The sequence below is a fragment of the Erpetoichthys calabaricus genome, chromosome 8, assembly GCF_900747795.2.
Source record: "Erpetoichthys calabaricus chromosome 8, fErpCal1.3, whole genome shotgun sequence".
Lineage (NCBI taxonomy): Eukaryota > Metazoa > Chordata > Cladistia > Polypteriformes > Polypteridae > Erpetoichthys > Erpetoichthys calabaricus.
Window position 1 is genome coordinate 79,515,372 of NC_041401.2, and position 16,419 is coordinate 79,531,790.

Sequence of the window (16,419 nt, forward strand, 5' to 3'; positions counted from 1 at the left end):
GTGAAACCTGCTGAAACCATAAGCCATTGTGAATGCGTTGTATTGGGTCAGCTTCCGTCCGTTGCTGTTACCACGTAACTACCAAGGTAAGTTTGTTAACTTTCTTATGCCAGCATGGGGAGTTTCAGCTAACCTGCCTTTTTATTTTTTTGTATTTATTGTTAGCTTGAGAACTACAATCCTCACCAACAAAAGTGGTTGGGAAGTTGAGATAAGATGTTAGTTTTCTGTTTCAACAGATGTCGGTATATTGTAAACATAGAATAAACGAGGCAAATTAACTGTAATCTTATAAATTACCTGTATTTGTTTTTTTGTTTACCCGGCTACCATTTTTCTGTATTATTTCAAAGGATTTCTCATGAGTTTTGTATATGAGTTATTAATGTCATGAAACGTATGGAGGTAGAGTATTACTTATGGTTTTAAACTAACAGTTCATATTGTTCATTAAAAAAATTTGAATGTAATCCCATTGCGGTTAAGTTATTGTATAGTATAGTGTCCACGAGCAGGTGGTGTTGTGTTCCATTGAGAAGACACCCGGTGTGCGGTTTTCCCGTTCACTTGGAGATGAGCATTTGTCCTTTCAGAAGACAATTCCTGTGTTAGTAGGACTCCAAACCTATTCCAGCTAAAAGATCTCAGCACAGCCTCAGTCTAAAAGCAGGGTGTAAACTTTATGGGCTCATCAGATTTGAAGTGCCGCGGGCAAACGTACTGTGTATAGTGCCACTCTAGATGGCTTTGATCCGTCTTCCCCTCTATGCTTTATCAGTTGAAAAAGTTGTAAAAAATCAGGTTGGGTTGTTTTTGCTTTGAATATGAACCCATAGGGTCACTACAGAAGCTTTTGGAATTGTTTTGGATAAACAGAAAGAGAGTTTAGTTGTTATTGACGCCACTTGAAAGTAAAAGTATGGAAATATGAAAAAGGCTGTGAAACATGAGGCCAAATATTATTCATAATTCTCTGAAGCCAATGTAAAATTCTGTGCACCCTGCTAAAAAAAATGACTTCTGGACCTGTTGAAATGTTCCTCCAGGAAAGTTACTCATAAGCTGGACTCGCATCTGTTTTAGGTATGGAGGAGAAACCACGTTTTTTGTGACCTACTGTGTCTAGTGGTTTTCATGGCATCCAAGTTTATAATATTCAAATACGCCCACTGATATAATTAAATTATTTTAAACAAGTTCACCAATTAAAATAACCAGAATTATTTTGAACTATCCTCAAAGATAAAACTTAAATGTGACATTTTCATTTTGATTAAAGAAAAAATTAACCGTGCAGTCTGTGAAAGTCTTTCAGCGGAGGAGGAAACTGCACTCCATCTGCACCCCACCACTGCTTGAGACCACAGGTGAGTGTTAACAACTCAATGAATTTGACATAATCCTGCGTTGAACTGCTAAGCAAAGACTTCCAACTTTGAATCACTTTGGATGATTTTCAGATTGATTTCTGCTTTTCTCTGTGCTTGTGTCATGTCAGCAACGCTACCCCCTTGCCAAACAGTGCAGTCCCTTTTGACAACCCAATCACTTTCATTTGATATACATCACTCCCGCACTCATTTTTTCAATTTCACATATTGTCAACACCTCACTCCAGACAAGAACTTTCACTATGTTGTTCAAACAGGCTCAAATAACTCCTCCTCTTGAGATGTCCACTCTAGGCCCACTTAAGTAATTACAGACCTACCTCTCTCCTCTCCTCTCCTTTCTGTTTAAAGTACTGGAACAATCCTGTCTCTAACCAAGCCTCTCCCTTTCTTCAGTCAGGCTTCAAGAAGGGCCATTCCACCAAGATGGCTGTATTTACCATTGTAGACAGGATGAGGTAGGCTAGAGTTACCACCAGGTCATCTTCTAAACCTTTCCTCAGCCTTCACCAAGGTCAACTACCAGATTCTCCTTGCCACCGTCTCTGACCTTGGCATCACTGGGACTGCCCTCAGGTGCATTGGGGTAGATCCTACCGTGTTTCCTGGCATGAAGAGATGTCAAGGGTGCACCAGGCATGTAAAGGGGTGCCCCAAGGATGGGTGCTGGACCCTCTCCTCTTCTATCTGTACACCACCACACTAGGTCCTATCATTATGTACGATGGTCTTGTCAGTGGTATGCTGATGATATGTAGCTGTACCTGTTGTTCCCTTCAGGGGACCATATGGTATCAGAAGAACTTCTGCATGCCAAACTCTTGCAAACTGGATGAAGGAACACCTCTCCAGCTCAGCCCAGCAAAGATGGACCTTCATGTTATTCCAGCTTGTTCGTCTATTCAGCACCCCATCTCTGTTTCGGCTTGGCTTACTATCACTAACACCTGCCAAGTCAGTACACAATCTTAGGATGGTGATCAATGACGATTTGTCCTATGGGGACAGTATTTCTACAGTCTCTGTCTTTTAGGTTCACTCTATACAACATTCACAAGATCACACCATATCTGACAGAGTATGGTGCACAACTCCTGGTCCAGGCTTTGGTCTTGTTGTGTCTAGACTCCTAAAACTGTTTGTTGGAAGAAATACCAGTATGTGTCACCATGCTGCTGGTGTTTAGCCAGCCAAGTTGGGCACGTCACTTCTCTTTGCAGAGCGACACATTGGCTCCCTGTAGCGGGCACATATCAAGTTCAAGTCCTTGATGCTTGCCTACAGAGTAGTCAATGGGTCAGCACTCATATATATGGAGACACTTCCGAGGTCCTATGCTCCTTCTTGACCACTTAAGTCTGCTGACGAACGGTGTCTGCTAATGCCACCTCTGCATGGCATCAAATCTCAATCTAGACTTGTTTTATGTTTAGTTATTGGTTGGTGGAACAAGTTGGTCACCTCCATTCAAACTCCTGACTCCCTCAAGGTGCTTAAGAAGCATTTGAAGACTGTCTTGTTGGGTGAATTTTTGTCTAACTGATCGCTCTTAGGTTTCTGAAACCAAGGAAGTGTAGCTCGCTTGTATTTTACTGTGAGCTCTCTACTTGTAATCATCAATTTTGTACCCTTGTCCTGTAACACTTGATCCCAAAAAGTCCCCCAGACTGATGATTACTCGACTATGTGGATCTCTTTTGAAAGTCACTTTGGATAAAAGCATCTGCTAAGCAAATGCATCCATCCATCCATCCATTTCCCAACCCGCTGAATCCGAACACAGGGTCACGGGGGTCTGCTGGCGCCAATCCCAGCCAACACAGGGCACAAGGCAGGGAACCAATCCCGGGCAGGGTGCCAACCCACCGCAGGACACACACAAACACACCCACACACCAAGCACACACTAGGGCCAATTTAGAATCACCAATCCACCTAACCTGCATGTCTTTGGACTGTGGGAGGAAACCGGAGCGCCCGGAGGAAACCCACACAGACACGGGGAGAACATGCAAACTCCACGCAGGGAGGACCCGGGAAGTGAACTCGGGTCTCCTAACTGCGAGGCAGCAGCGCTACCACTGCGCCACCGTGCCGCCGCAAATACATGTAAATGTAAATAAAAGGAAGATTAGACGTTTAGCTGCAACACAAACCAGCGGGTTGTAAAGAATAAGCTTGCAGAATATGGCCATTGTACCTCTCTGGAATTGTTGTAGGTGCTCTAAAAGTTAAAGAATTTGAAGTGAACAGCGTTCTCCACAAGTGCCATCGCTTCTGCAGATGACAAACCTCAACTTAAAGAGACCTCGCTTAACCATCCACATGCACACACAATACAGGACTCAGTACACAAAATGAATTTGTGACGATTTTTATTTGTTTTTTTACACTGTGGGAATTGAGGGCTGGTCAGCCAAGTCCAGTCTGGCTAACCAGTTAAACCAAGCTAGAAAAAGTCCTTAATAACCAAGTTCAGTCAAAACATGTTTTCTTACCAAGAAAAAAATAAAATGAAGATATAAATGCTCAGTGTGAAAACTCAGCAAAAAAGATAAAAACTGGGGAGATGAGGAGAGTAAGTGGAGCTGGGCTCCGCACCCAAACACTGATGGGGCTGCACAGGGTGAGGATGAGAATGAGTAGCAGCTTTAACCCCCTCTAATACTGACTGACTGGTGTTGACCTTTGAATTGGCTTCTCAACCTAAAAAGTTACATGGAGGTACACTCTGCACCCACCCAGAATCGAAAAGGTGCTCAAGTTTGTATGTAAGCGAGGCCCAACTCTGCCATTAATGCTACTAAGAAACGTGCAAGTGTGCAAATCACTAGTAATAGAAAGAGAGCGGCTTACAAAAATAAGTATAATAAATAAAAATGCACAGTTTTTGTGTCTCTTTTTGAAATGTGAAATCTGGCTAGTTGAGGTCCCAGACAGATGTCTGTCTGCTCTGGAAGCATCTGGAGGCAAAAGTTCAACCTCCTTGTGCACTGCAGGCTAGGCCTGCCCAGTGGTTCGGAGGATTTAGGAGGGCAGGGGACTTTGGTGGGGGGGGGGGCAGGTAAGGAGGCTACAGGAAAGGTCACCACTTACGATCCACACAAGTTAGACCAAAGCACTATGGTCCTGCATGGCATGTATGTGGAAACTGAAGCACCTGTATGCTTATAAGGCAGCGAGGTGCTTAAGGGACCAGGATAGATAGACCACCCCAGATAGGGGAAAGGGGCCACTTAGACGGCCCCTGACCTAAGGTGGTGGTCTATAAGGATTAATTTGGCAGTGCTTGCTTGTGTATATGCACCAAAAAACATGGCATGTGCTTTGTTTAACACTGCTCATAAATAAACTCTTTAGAACTGGAAAACAGAGGAGAGAGTGGCACTAGGACCCATTCCTTCCTCCCTTCCAATCAGAGTGGCTTCCCTCATTCAACCACAAGAGGGCAGCCAAGGGAAGACAAAAAAAAAAAGTGCCTGGCTGGTGGTGGGTAGCACCACGTCAGCTTCCTATTCTTCTTGAAATTCATTTGTGGACCACTAACATGGAGACTCTACAGTCTAGGGCTGTAATGGCAGCAGGTCTGACCAAAATTGATCAGGGCAGCTTATTGAAGTTTAAAGAAGGAAACCAGAGCCAAGAAAAAAGGAAGGAAGGAGCCGCTGCCAAGAGCTTAGCAGCGCATTGCTGAATTGAGTCTGGTGCCACTGCCTCCACATCCCAATCAGCCTGTACCTGCAAAAAGCAAAAAAAAAAAAAAGAAGAGTTAAACATTACTTGCTTGTATATGGCTGTTATTCACAGCAATTCTGCCCTTTTATAAAAAGCACCTGCAACTTAGTTTCAGGTTGAAAGGAGTTAACAGCAAATATTCCAAACCATTAAACTTTACATATTTTAAAACCATCAACTGTTTCTGAGTAGTCCATGTTACAGATTTTCCATTACTATTACCTATCTGCCTCTCTTTTATCCAATTAAGTATGATGCCATTCCAATGCCCTTTTTTATTTTGCATGGCATTGCGATATACTGACCAAAAAAAAAAAAAAAAAAAAAAAAAGGTGGCACAATTCTGGAGGATGGAATACCCACCTTCCTCTTCCCAGCCCTCTTCCACTCCAGCCAGTTCATAGTGCTTCTTTCTCAGCTCTCCCAATTTCAGGCGCTCTTTCTGTAATTGGTTTTCCAGCTCGAGTACCCTGACCTATAGGAGACAGACAGCAAAGTTACACTCATCTCGTCTCTTTCCTTTTGAACATGTGCACTCTAAACAGGGTTATATTTCCAAGATCATCTCTAATTGCGGGCGGCACGGTGGCGCGGTGGGTAGCGCTGCTGCCTCGCAGTAAGGAGACCCGGGTTCGCTTCCCGGGTCCTCCCTACGTGGAGTTTGCATGTCCTCCCTGTGTCTATGTGGGTTTCCTCTGGGTACTCCTCCCACAGTTCAAAGACATGCAGGTTAGGTGCATTGACGATTCTAAATTGTCCCTAGTGTGTGCTTGGTGTGTGTGTGTGCGCACCCTGCGGTGGGCTGGCGCCCTGGCCAGGGTTTGTTTCCTGGTTTGTTGGCTGGGATTGGCTCCAGCAGACCCCCGTGACCCTGTAGTTAGGTGTTTCAGAGTTAATTCCATCAGAGAATATGTAGTGTTTACAGAGATGAAGTGAACATGACATGAAGGAGATTGACCAGTTGGCTTAGCTGTACAAATCTAACATGTGTGATGGATGGCCGGAGACCTTGCTCCACCAGGAGCCCTGGAGAAGCAGGGGACTGGGAGAGGGGCAATTCCTTCCCCAGGTCGCAAGAGGGCAGCCATTCTGGATGATGTGGAAGCCACGGAGCTGGAAGGATCAACCCTGTGGGGATCCGTTGCCACCGCCAGGGGGCACCCGAAGGACTATGGATCCTTGGACCGCAGCACTTCCTTACACCAGGAAATGCTGCTGGACCAGGAAGTGGGTACACCCAGGGTGCTTCTGGGTGCCTATGCAGCACTTCCGCCACAGGAAGGTCATAAGGGAACTCCTGGAGCAGATCCGGGTGTATTATAAAAGGGGCTGCCTCACTCCATTCGAGGAGCCGGAGTCGGGTGGAAGAGGACGGAGCTTGCGAGTGTAGAAGTAGAGGTGGCAGGAGACTTGTGGGTTGAAGTACCATTTGGTGTACTGTACTGTGAGATGGAAGAACTGTTTTGGACATCTGTCTCAGTGTCTGTCTGTGTCCGGGCTTCTTTTACACATGTTACAGCAGAAAAATCTCACTGTCTAACCACTCTGAGACAACTGCCTGCAGAAGTGCAGGGCAAATCAGAAGTTCATCACAGCTTGACACAGTTATGTAAGAGTAGAACAGAACACATCTGACGTCCACGCAAGCAGCATGCTGCAGTTTCTTTGTGTTAATTGATGTCAGGGAACCCGACGACAATAGTCATAAAGTGCAGCTGCCCGGCTTTACCTCCTGGCTAGTTGTTGTAATTGCTGACAACCAACAATCCCCATGTCAGGAGTCCTAGTTCCATCATAACTGTCATATCCAAAAGGTTTTGCAAATTTACTCATATCATCATTGCTTGCAAAATTTACTGAAGCTATGAAGGGTGGAGAGAAAACTGTACAGGAAGCATGTGGGCACTGCCCTTATTGCCCAGGCTTTCACCATCACACGCATTTCTGAGGTAGAGCTGAGACTGTTTTAGTGTAAGGCCAGCTACACCCCATTTCAGGGGGGTGCATTTCAGAGTAGACAAAAGCCTGAAAACCTGAGCAAGTACTCAACACTATCTGCAGCGTATACCTTCAGCCAACATATAGATGCAAACATCCAGTTAGTCCTTTGAGGTTCATCTAATAACAGCAGTTTTCATCAAAATAAGGGCAGGCACTGCCACCAATAGGTAATTAGAACTACTAGTTTGAACTGCATGATCTCAAGGCGACCTCTTTCCTATTCTAACGGACATACAGTGGATTCAGAAAGTATTCAGAGCCCTCACTTTTTACACATTTGCCATATTACACCCTTGTACCAAAATCTTTAAATTCATTTTTCCCTCCTCAAGCAATACTGAATATCCCAGAATGACAAAGCAAAAATTGAATATGAGAAACCTTTGAAAATGAAATAAAAAAAAAGCACAAAAACTGATATCACATTGACACAAGTGTTCAGACCCCTTTACTCAGCACTAAGTTGAAGCACCTTTGGCAGCAGTTACAGCCTGGAGTCTTCTTGGGTTTGACACAAAAAGCTTCACACACTTGGATTTGGGGACTTCCTGCTATTCTTCTCTGCAAATCCTCTCAAACTCTGTCAGGTTGAATGGAAACAGGTTTTGGAAAGCTATTTTAGGTCTCTCCCGAGATGTTCGATTGTGTTCCAAGTCAGGCTTTGGTTAGGCAACTCAAGGACTTTCGTAGAGTTGCCCCCTAAGCCTCTCCTGTGTGGTCTTTACTTTGTGCTTAGGGGTCATTGTTCTGTTGCAAGGTGAACCTTCAGCCCATTCTGAAGTTCAGTGTGTTCTGGAGTAGGTTTTCATTAAGGATATCTCTGTACTTTGCTCTGTTCAGCTTTGTTTTAATCTTATCTTGCGTCCCCATCTCTGTCATTGAAAAACAACCCCACAGCATGATGCTGCCACCATCATGCTTCACTGTTGGAATGGTATTGCACAGATGACGAGTGGTGCCTGGTTTCCTCCAAACATGATGGTAATCTTGGTTTTATCAGACAACAGAATCTTGTTTCTCACAGTCAGAGTCCTTTAGGTGCCGTTTTCTAAGCTCCAAACTGGCTTCCATGTGTCTTTTACTGAGAAGAGGCATCTATCTGGCCACTCTTGTCATTTAGTCCAGATTAGTGGATTGTTGCAGTGAAGTCTCCACAAGGTTCTCTGGAGATCACACAGAGTAATCATCGGGTTTCTTGGTTAGCACTATTACCAAGGCTCTTCTCCTGTGGATTAATCAGTTTGGCCAGGCAGCCAGATCTAGGGAGAGTAATGGTTGTTCTAAACGTCTTCCATTTAAGAATTATGAAGGCAGCAGTGCTCTTGGGAACCTTCAGTGCCGTCTTAATTTTTTGTAGCCTTCCCTAGATCTTGACACAATCCGGTCTCTAAGCTGTGCAGGTAGTTCCTTCAACCTCATGGCTTGGCTTTTTTCTCTCTGGTACACACTGCCAACTGTGGGACCTGCTATAGACAGGTATATGCCTTTTCTAATCATGTCATTTAAAACTGAATTAACCACAGGTGTGCTCCAAATAAGGTGTAGAAATATCTTAATGATGATCACTAGAATGTGATGCACCCGAGCCAACTTTCAAGTGCCATAGCAGAGAGTCTGAATACTTATGTTGTGTTACTTATGTGAAAAAGTGAAGAGGTGTGAATCCTTTCTAAATCCACTATACTTAGGTATTTATTAATGTCAAAAAAGGCAGAATATAAGCAGTCCCTGGAAGTGAACTCTGATCTCTACATCCCCTCCTCAAAATTGCACCATGAGCTTTGTCGTCATCTTGCCCTCAATTGGGCATCCATGTGTGTTTCTTTCCAGGTTTCTTTGTAAACGCTGACTCTGAGCAACTAAAGTGAAGTACCACCCCAAGGCATGAATCTCACTTCCTAAATATTTTCTCATGGAAGACATCTACATGTGATATACATCAAAAAGAGTTACTGTGGGTATGGCGTAGAACACAAAAGCCAAGCCGGGAAACACTACACTGCATATGAGCACATTAACCTGCAATCTAAGACTTTCATCATGATAGCAGTCCACAAAATATTGTAAAGCTCTGTGAAAAGACAAATTAAAATTAAATAGCTTGTGAACAGCCAGCTAAACTGGAAAACTGGCGAAAGCTCGCAGAACAAAAGCATGCCAACAAATGTGCATCAAATTGCATACAAGAGAAATGCGCATGCTGACAAATGCACAAAGCCAGTGGGTTGTTCTTTCCATCTCAGACAATCGCTATAGAGAAAAGTGCAGGAATTAAATTTGGTGGACACTTATAAAAATGACGAAAAGGTTCACCTGCGCATTAAAATGTTATTAGCTTTACATTTTGTGTCTTCTGATGACATGCTCTCTGTTTTGATACTGTTCCTCCAGAGCTAAAGGTCTCCAAATCAAGACATGCCCAGCTTAATCACTGCCTGCAACAATTAATAGCAACATATGGATGGATGCGCTTTTGAACTTTTTGTAAATAAATTGCACATAATGTGACACTATAAATTGCACAGTACAGTAATCCTTTTATGTAACTTGGTTTTATGTTTTCTCTCCATTTGTGAAAGATGTTTCTCCTTGCGTTAAAAGAATTTAAGAAAGGCAAAACACAAAGGCAAAGAGAAATAGGACAAAGGGATGAAAATTTGTCTGTAAACAGAAAAGAATAAAAAACATAAGAGCTAAATAATCTATTAGTCAAAACCAAAATCCATCCATCCATCCATTATCCAACCCGCTATATCCTAACTACAGGGTCACAGGGGTCTGCTGGCGCCAATCCCAGCCAACACAGGGTGCAAGGCAGGAAACAAACCCCGGGCAGGACGCCGTCCCACTGCAGCAAAACCAAAATGCACGTCACAATTCAAAATCAAGATAAACCTAGCCAGATGTCAAAAAACGAAAGAATCAAGTAATACATTTCACATTAACATCTATAACAAATGTTTGATATGCTGCAATGTTTAATAAAGTGTAGTGTAAGTGCGACGTCTGGGCACCACAGCCCCCAAAACAGACAAATAAGTCATTGCAACAGAAGATATCAGCGCCCGAGAAAAATAAAACAAATGGTTAACAAAATGGAACTGTTCCAAAGGCAATATTAAGAAGAAAATAATGATTTACAATCTTTGATGTTTAAAATACATAGAAAACTAAATTTGGATATAAGAAAAAATGTATTAAGAATAAAGTAAATTGTAACAATATGCAAAATCATAACAATATGTTTTGCTTTGCCCCATTGTATTTCATTTATATTATTTTATTTTATACCAATAAATATTCAGTAGTAAAATTATGATTCTTCAGAAGCGTGTATCAGAATTGAAACTATAGGTTTATGTGAACTTCATGCTACGGAGACATTTTTAACAATGGGAGTTACTAGCTGCATCTCGCTGCTTCTAAATTTTCTTTCACACTATTGTCACTGTGCGTTTTAGTAGTGCCACTGACAAACTTTGGCTGTATTATGCTTTCATGTTCAATTATTACTGATCAGCAAAAAATTGTTTTTAAAATGTCTATCCAAGAAGAAAACTAGAAAGCTTAATCTCTCACTCTCTCATCCATATTTGTATATTACAATAAGAGAGACACTAGGAAAAAAAAAAAAGACTTTACAAAACCTTTAGATTTCAGGAAATCCAGAAAAAAACTCTACGGAATTAGAAAGGCTTGACTTGTGCTAGATTTGTCTTGCATTCCATCCTTCATGTGTATACATTTGGCTATTTAATATAAAAGGTTATGTGCATGCTGAAAAGGAAAGACATTTGAAGATGTAACTATATAACATTCATCAGGTGTGGATGTCTGTAGTATACACATTCACATACAGTCATATGAAAAAGTTTGGGAACCCCTCTCAGCCTGCATAATAATTTACTCTACTTTCAACAAAAAAAGATAACAGTGGTATGTCTTTCATTTCCTAGCAACATCTGAGTATTGGGGTGTTTTCCAAACAAAGATTTTTAGTGAAAAGATGTTTAGTGAAGCAGTATTTAGTTGTATGAAATTAAATCAAATGTGAAAAACTGGCTGTGCAAAAATTTGGGTCCCCTTGTAATTTTGCTGATTTGAATGCATATAACTGCTCAATACTGATTACTTGCAACACCAAATTGGTTGGATTAGCTCGTTAAGCCTTGAACTTCATAGACAGGTGTGTCCAATCATGAGAAAAGGTATTTGCAAGTTGTGCTTCCCTTTGACTTTCCTCTGAAGAGTGACAGCATGGGATCCTCAAAGCAACTCTCAAAAGATCTGAAAACAAAGATTGTTCAGTATCATGGTTTAGGGGAAGGCTACAAAAAGCTATCTCAGAGGTTTAAACTGTCAGTTTCAACTGTAAGGAATGTAATCAGGAAATGGAAAGGCCACAGGCACAGTTGCTGTTAAACCCATGTCTGGCAGGCCAAGAAAAATACAGAAGCGGCATAGGCACAGGATTGTGAGAACGGTTACAGACAACCCACAGATCACCTCCAAAGACCTACAAGAACATCTTGCTGCAGATGGTGTATCTGTACATCGTTCTACAATTCAGGGCAATTTGCACAAAACATCTGTATGGCAGGGTGATGAGAAAGAAGCCCTTTCTGCACTCACGCCACAAACAGAGTTGCTTATTGTATGCAAATGCTCATTTAGACAAGCCAGATTCATTTTGGAACAAAGTGCTTTGGATTGATGAAACAAAAATTTAGTTATTTGGTCATAACAAAAAGCGCTTTGCATGGTGGAAGAAGAACACCGCATTCCAAGAAAAACACCTGCTAACTACTGTCAAATTTAGTGGAGGTTCCATCATGCTGTGGGGCAGTATGGCGAGTTCAGGGACTGGTGCCCTTGTTAAAGTTGAAGGTCAGATGACTTCAACCCAATATCAACAAATTCTTCAGGATAATGTTCAAGCATCAGTCACAAAGTTGAAGTTACGCAGGGGTTGGATATTCCAACAAGACAATGACCCAAAACACAGTTAAAAATCTACAAAGGCATTCATGCAGAGGGCAAAGTACAATGTTCTGGAATGGTCGTCACAGTCCCCTGACTTGAATATCATTGAAAATCTATGGGATGATTTGAAGCAGGCGGTCCATGCTCGGCAGCCATCAAATTTAACTGAACTGGAGAGACTTTGTATGGAAGAATGGTCAAAAATACCTCCATCCAGAATCCAGACACTCATCAAAGGCTACAGGAGGTGTCTAGAGGCTGTTATATTTGCAAAAGGAGGCTCAACTAAGTATTGATGTAATATCTCTGTTGGGGAGCCCAAATTTATGCACCTGTCTAATTTTGTTATGATGCATATTGCATATTTTCTGTTAATCCAGACTCTAATGTAGTCTACCTAATTTTCTGCATGAAATGTCCTGACACTGCACTCTATGTGGGAGAAACTGGACAAACACTCCGCCAGAGAATGAATTTACACAGGCTCCACGTTAAACATGGCAACACAGATGTTCCTGTAGCGGGCCACTTCAACAGCCATGGACACTGTGAGAGGGACTTTAAAGTCACAGTGCTTATGGGAAACTTCAAAACACAGCAAGAGAGAAAAGAATGGGAAGTTAAACTCATGCGAAAATTTAATACATTACAACATGGATTGAATAGAGACAAGAGTTTTTTGGCCAGATATGAGGATTGTTTACATCTCTCAGAATGACAGACAACCTGTCTACAGATCTACATTGTTTTGAAAAAACTCATTACAAACTTCAAAAGACTTTGTTGGACAGTTATCTTATCCAGAGATCTTGACCATACATTGTTCTTCTCTCTTTTGTTAAATTAACCTTAGCCTGAATGAATCTATTAATTTTTTACATTTAAAATTTCTCATTTAAAGATTTACCAATGTTGTTTCTTGTCCTAGAGTGTGTATATAAACATAGGGAACTCCAGTCTCTGTATTACATCTTGCCTGAAGAAGGGGCCTGAGTTGCCTCGAAAGCTTGCATATTGCAATCTTTTTAGTTAACCAATAAAAGGTGTCATTTTGCTTGGCTTTTCTCCACATTCATAATGGCTAACACCGTACAACACCCTAGTACTACTGTTAATCCAATAAACTTAATGTCACTGCTGAAATACTACTGTTTCCATAAGGCATGTCATATATTAAAAGGAAGTTGCTACTTTGAAAGCTCAGCCAATGATAAACAAAAAATCCAAAGAATTAAAAGGGGTTCCCAAACTTTTTCATATGACTGTATACACATACAATATACAAGGAGGGTTGTGTTTGTTATTCTGTCTCTTAAATCATTATATTGATTTACATCAATGGCTGGAAATCCAAGTATAACATAAGGACTTTGCTAAATAGGCTTGCCAAATTGGAATTCAGTAATTGATTAATTCATAAAAAAATATCCCATATCGCTCACCTGGGAGTCCATCTCTTGCCTCTTAATCTGCGTTAGTGTCATACTGGAGAAGTCCATAGTATCTTGGGAAAGAAAAATAGAAAAGCAGTTTGGAGAATGGTAAACACACTGGAGACAAAAATGCGCTGGAGCAACATATCCAAAAGGCTTTGTTTGCAAGAGCAGCAAATACTAGTCTTCCCACTTAAGAGTTGACATTGCCCTAATCTAGGGAATAACGATGAGTATTCACAAGGGAAACCTCCTAGAGGAAAATGGCTGGAAAACCTGGATATTTAAAGGACATTTCTCATCACTGGATGAGATGAAGTAAAGAAGCAACTCTCTAGAAAAAGCAGTAAATAGATCAAACACTCCACTAATGACAAGCAGCCTCAAAATTACTGGTGCTGCAGCTGCCCTCAGGTTGTATGACTAACTGTGCAGCTGTTTGTCTCAATATGCCTAATACAATATTTAAGCATTATATGGTCAGAAAACAAGGAAACAGACCGCTTTTCATTCTGTGTGAACAGATATATCTGCCAGGCAACAAGGAAACTTTGCATGTGAAAATATTGTTCACCTTTTTCTTCAATCTGGGATTTCCCCGACTTTGTGGAGGCGACAACACTTGCAGTGGCCTGATTGACTGCACGAGAGGCTGTCTGCAGCTTGCACAGGTTAGCACTGTCTTTGTCAGCCTTGACCTGATCAACAGAGGGAAAGTAGATCTTAGGAATATTCTCCATCCAGCATCAACACATTTGAAAAAAAAAAAAAAAAAAAACTAGTTTGGACACCCAATTTTCAAAGCTAGTGCTAGTTACATCTAAGTCTCCCAAATTATGAAGGCTTTTACAGTATGGATTCATTAATCCCAAAAACGACGTACTCACTTTAGAAGCTGCTACTAGCTGTGCTGTGCTTGCTGCAATCTCATGTGAACAAACCATTAGATCCTCAAACTTGCCTTTGCCTTGCACCACCAGATCTGCTGCATCACTGAGAAGAAAAACAAAATCATGGAAAGGGAAGGTAACTTGGATAAATAAGCAGAAGTAAAAGAACTGAAGCACATTGACTCAAAAAGCAGCTCTGAGCAACCTGGATAAATAGATTCATTGAAGGTGTGCAAAGCAGCAAGAAAGCTCGTTTTAGACACTTGATTGACCGGAATTTGCCTTATTCTTGCATAGTGATCTTTACTAAAAGATGGGGTCAGAAAACTTAAAAGACTTTTAAACACAGAAACCAGTCAAAAGTACACACTTATGCAAAACTGACTTGTATTTAAATAAACAGTATCAGGTGCAGAGTATCCATAAATACAGGAAAAAAAACAAACAAGAATCACATTAATGAAAGATTTGTTTGGCCGGCAAACAAGAAGTAGAGAACAAAAATGATAACAAAAAATAATCATTTACAGAATCCATGATCTTTTTGAATAATTCCTGAATATATACACACACACACACACACACACACACACACACACACACACACACACAGAGGCCCCAGTCAGTTCAGCCAGCTATGTCAATTGAGCCGCCATCTGGAAACAGTCAACCTTTCATTTAAAAATGTCATTTCATTTAATTAAAAAACGTTTACAAAGCATTGCTTTTACATGAGACTTTGACAGAAAGCCTCAAAAGTGCACAGCCTGTGGAGGCAACGCGAAGAGTAACCTGCAGACAGAGTAGGAAGGAAACACTTAAAAGGTGAGCGCTTTTTAAGTGTGTTTTATTACTATTTTACACTTTCTTTTAGCAGTATCCCCCCGTTATCTACCTAACATATTCTGTCAAACTAAAAAATGCAGGTATCAACAACAATATATTGATATTTTGATACGAGTACATGTAAATGATGATGAAATAGTTATTAAAGATTCATTATTTGCTGTGTGCAAATAAAAATATTTTAGGCTTTAGTTTTCAGGTCCTAACACATAATAATAATAATAACACAAACCTTTTCCTTATTGTCTTAATTGACAAATTGCCAAACTGCATTTTCGATGCCTGCAAAAGACAGTGCAGTGCAAAATGATATTGTTTCAAGGATATTAATACTTAGGAGTTTGGATGGTGTTTTATTTACAGCACTTGCCATGTTCAGAATCTTTTTCATTTTAATCAATGTTATTTCATTCAATAATAGCTGTTGTAATGTACCTCTCTCTATTATAATAAAAAAATCTTGGGAAGAGAGATGAGACGTGACTTTCTCAGAGAGATAATTTCAAGTCCCGCAAGACAAGACTTTGTGCCAAGATATTTAACCACACCCGGGGCCGGAAATAAAAGACAAAAGAGTAGATGACCAAGTATAACGTCGTAAAGAATTCAAAAATGTTGGCGTGATACACATGCAGAGCAGGTTAAAGATAATGGAAATACAAAAATTCAAAAGTCTCAAAAGAATTATAGTAAAGATCGCATTAGCACAAACAAACAGACATTATTACTCAGTGAAATAACGGCACAGCAAAAAGAGATAGAATATATTGTTTGGATTTAAACTTTAAGTCGGACACTTGTACATCGTCTAATTCGTGTTGCCATCAGGGAAAAGTAGTGTTTCTTCCCAATGAAGAGGCGTATCAGCGAGAATGAAAAGATTTGATGTTTGGTGAAAGTGAAATCCACATACACGAGAGGCAGAGACGCGAAGTGGCTGGCGCGTAACACAGGCCGGGGGGTTTGGCGTGTGAAGCGAGCAGGGGATGAAGCCCCCTAGTTTAAATAATATTAATCAGACAGCAAAAAATACTTAAGATGTTATATTTAATGTTTCAAGAATTTGTATCACTGCTTTGCAAATCTGAGGCATTCTAGGTATTAAATCATTATAATGCAAATATCAAAACTATTCTGATA

The 16,419-nt window shown here is 41.0% G+C and overlaps 1 protein-coding gene across 2 annotated transcripts in view; it reads right to left on the bottom strand.

Annotated features, from left to right (window-relative positions):
• Nucleotides 1-3,749: 3,749 nt before the first annotated feature.
• hip1 (huntingtin interacting protein 1) overlaps nt 3,750-16,419 on the bottom strand; it is a 76,207-nt gene continuing 63,537 nt past the window's right edge. For both annotated transcript variants that reach the window (XM_028806936.2, XM_028806937.2), the window contains exons 27-31: nt 14,431-14,536; nt 14,118-14,241; nt 13,553-13,614; nt 5,490-5,601; nt 3,750-5,129 (exon numbers count right to left, since the gene is read on the bottom strand). In XM_028806936.2, coding sequence (XP_028662769.2) covers nt 5,119-5,129; nt 5,490-5,601; nt 13,553-13,614; nt 14,118-14,241; nt 14,431-14,536 — 415 coding nt within the window. In that variant the 3' untranslated portion in view covers nt 3,750-5,118. The remainder of the gene's footprint in view (nt 5,130-5,489; nt 5,602-13,552; nt 13,615-14,117; nt 14,242-14,430; nt 14,537-16,419) is intronic.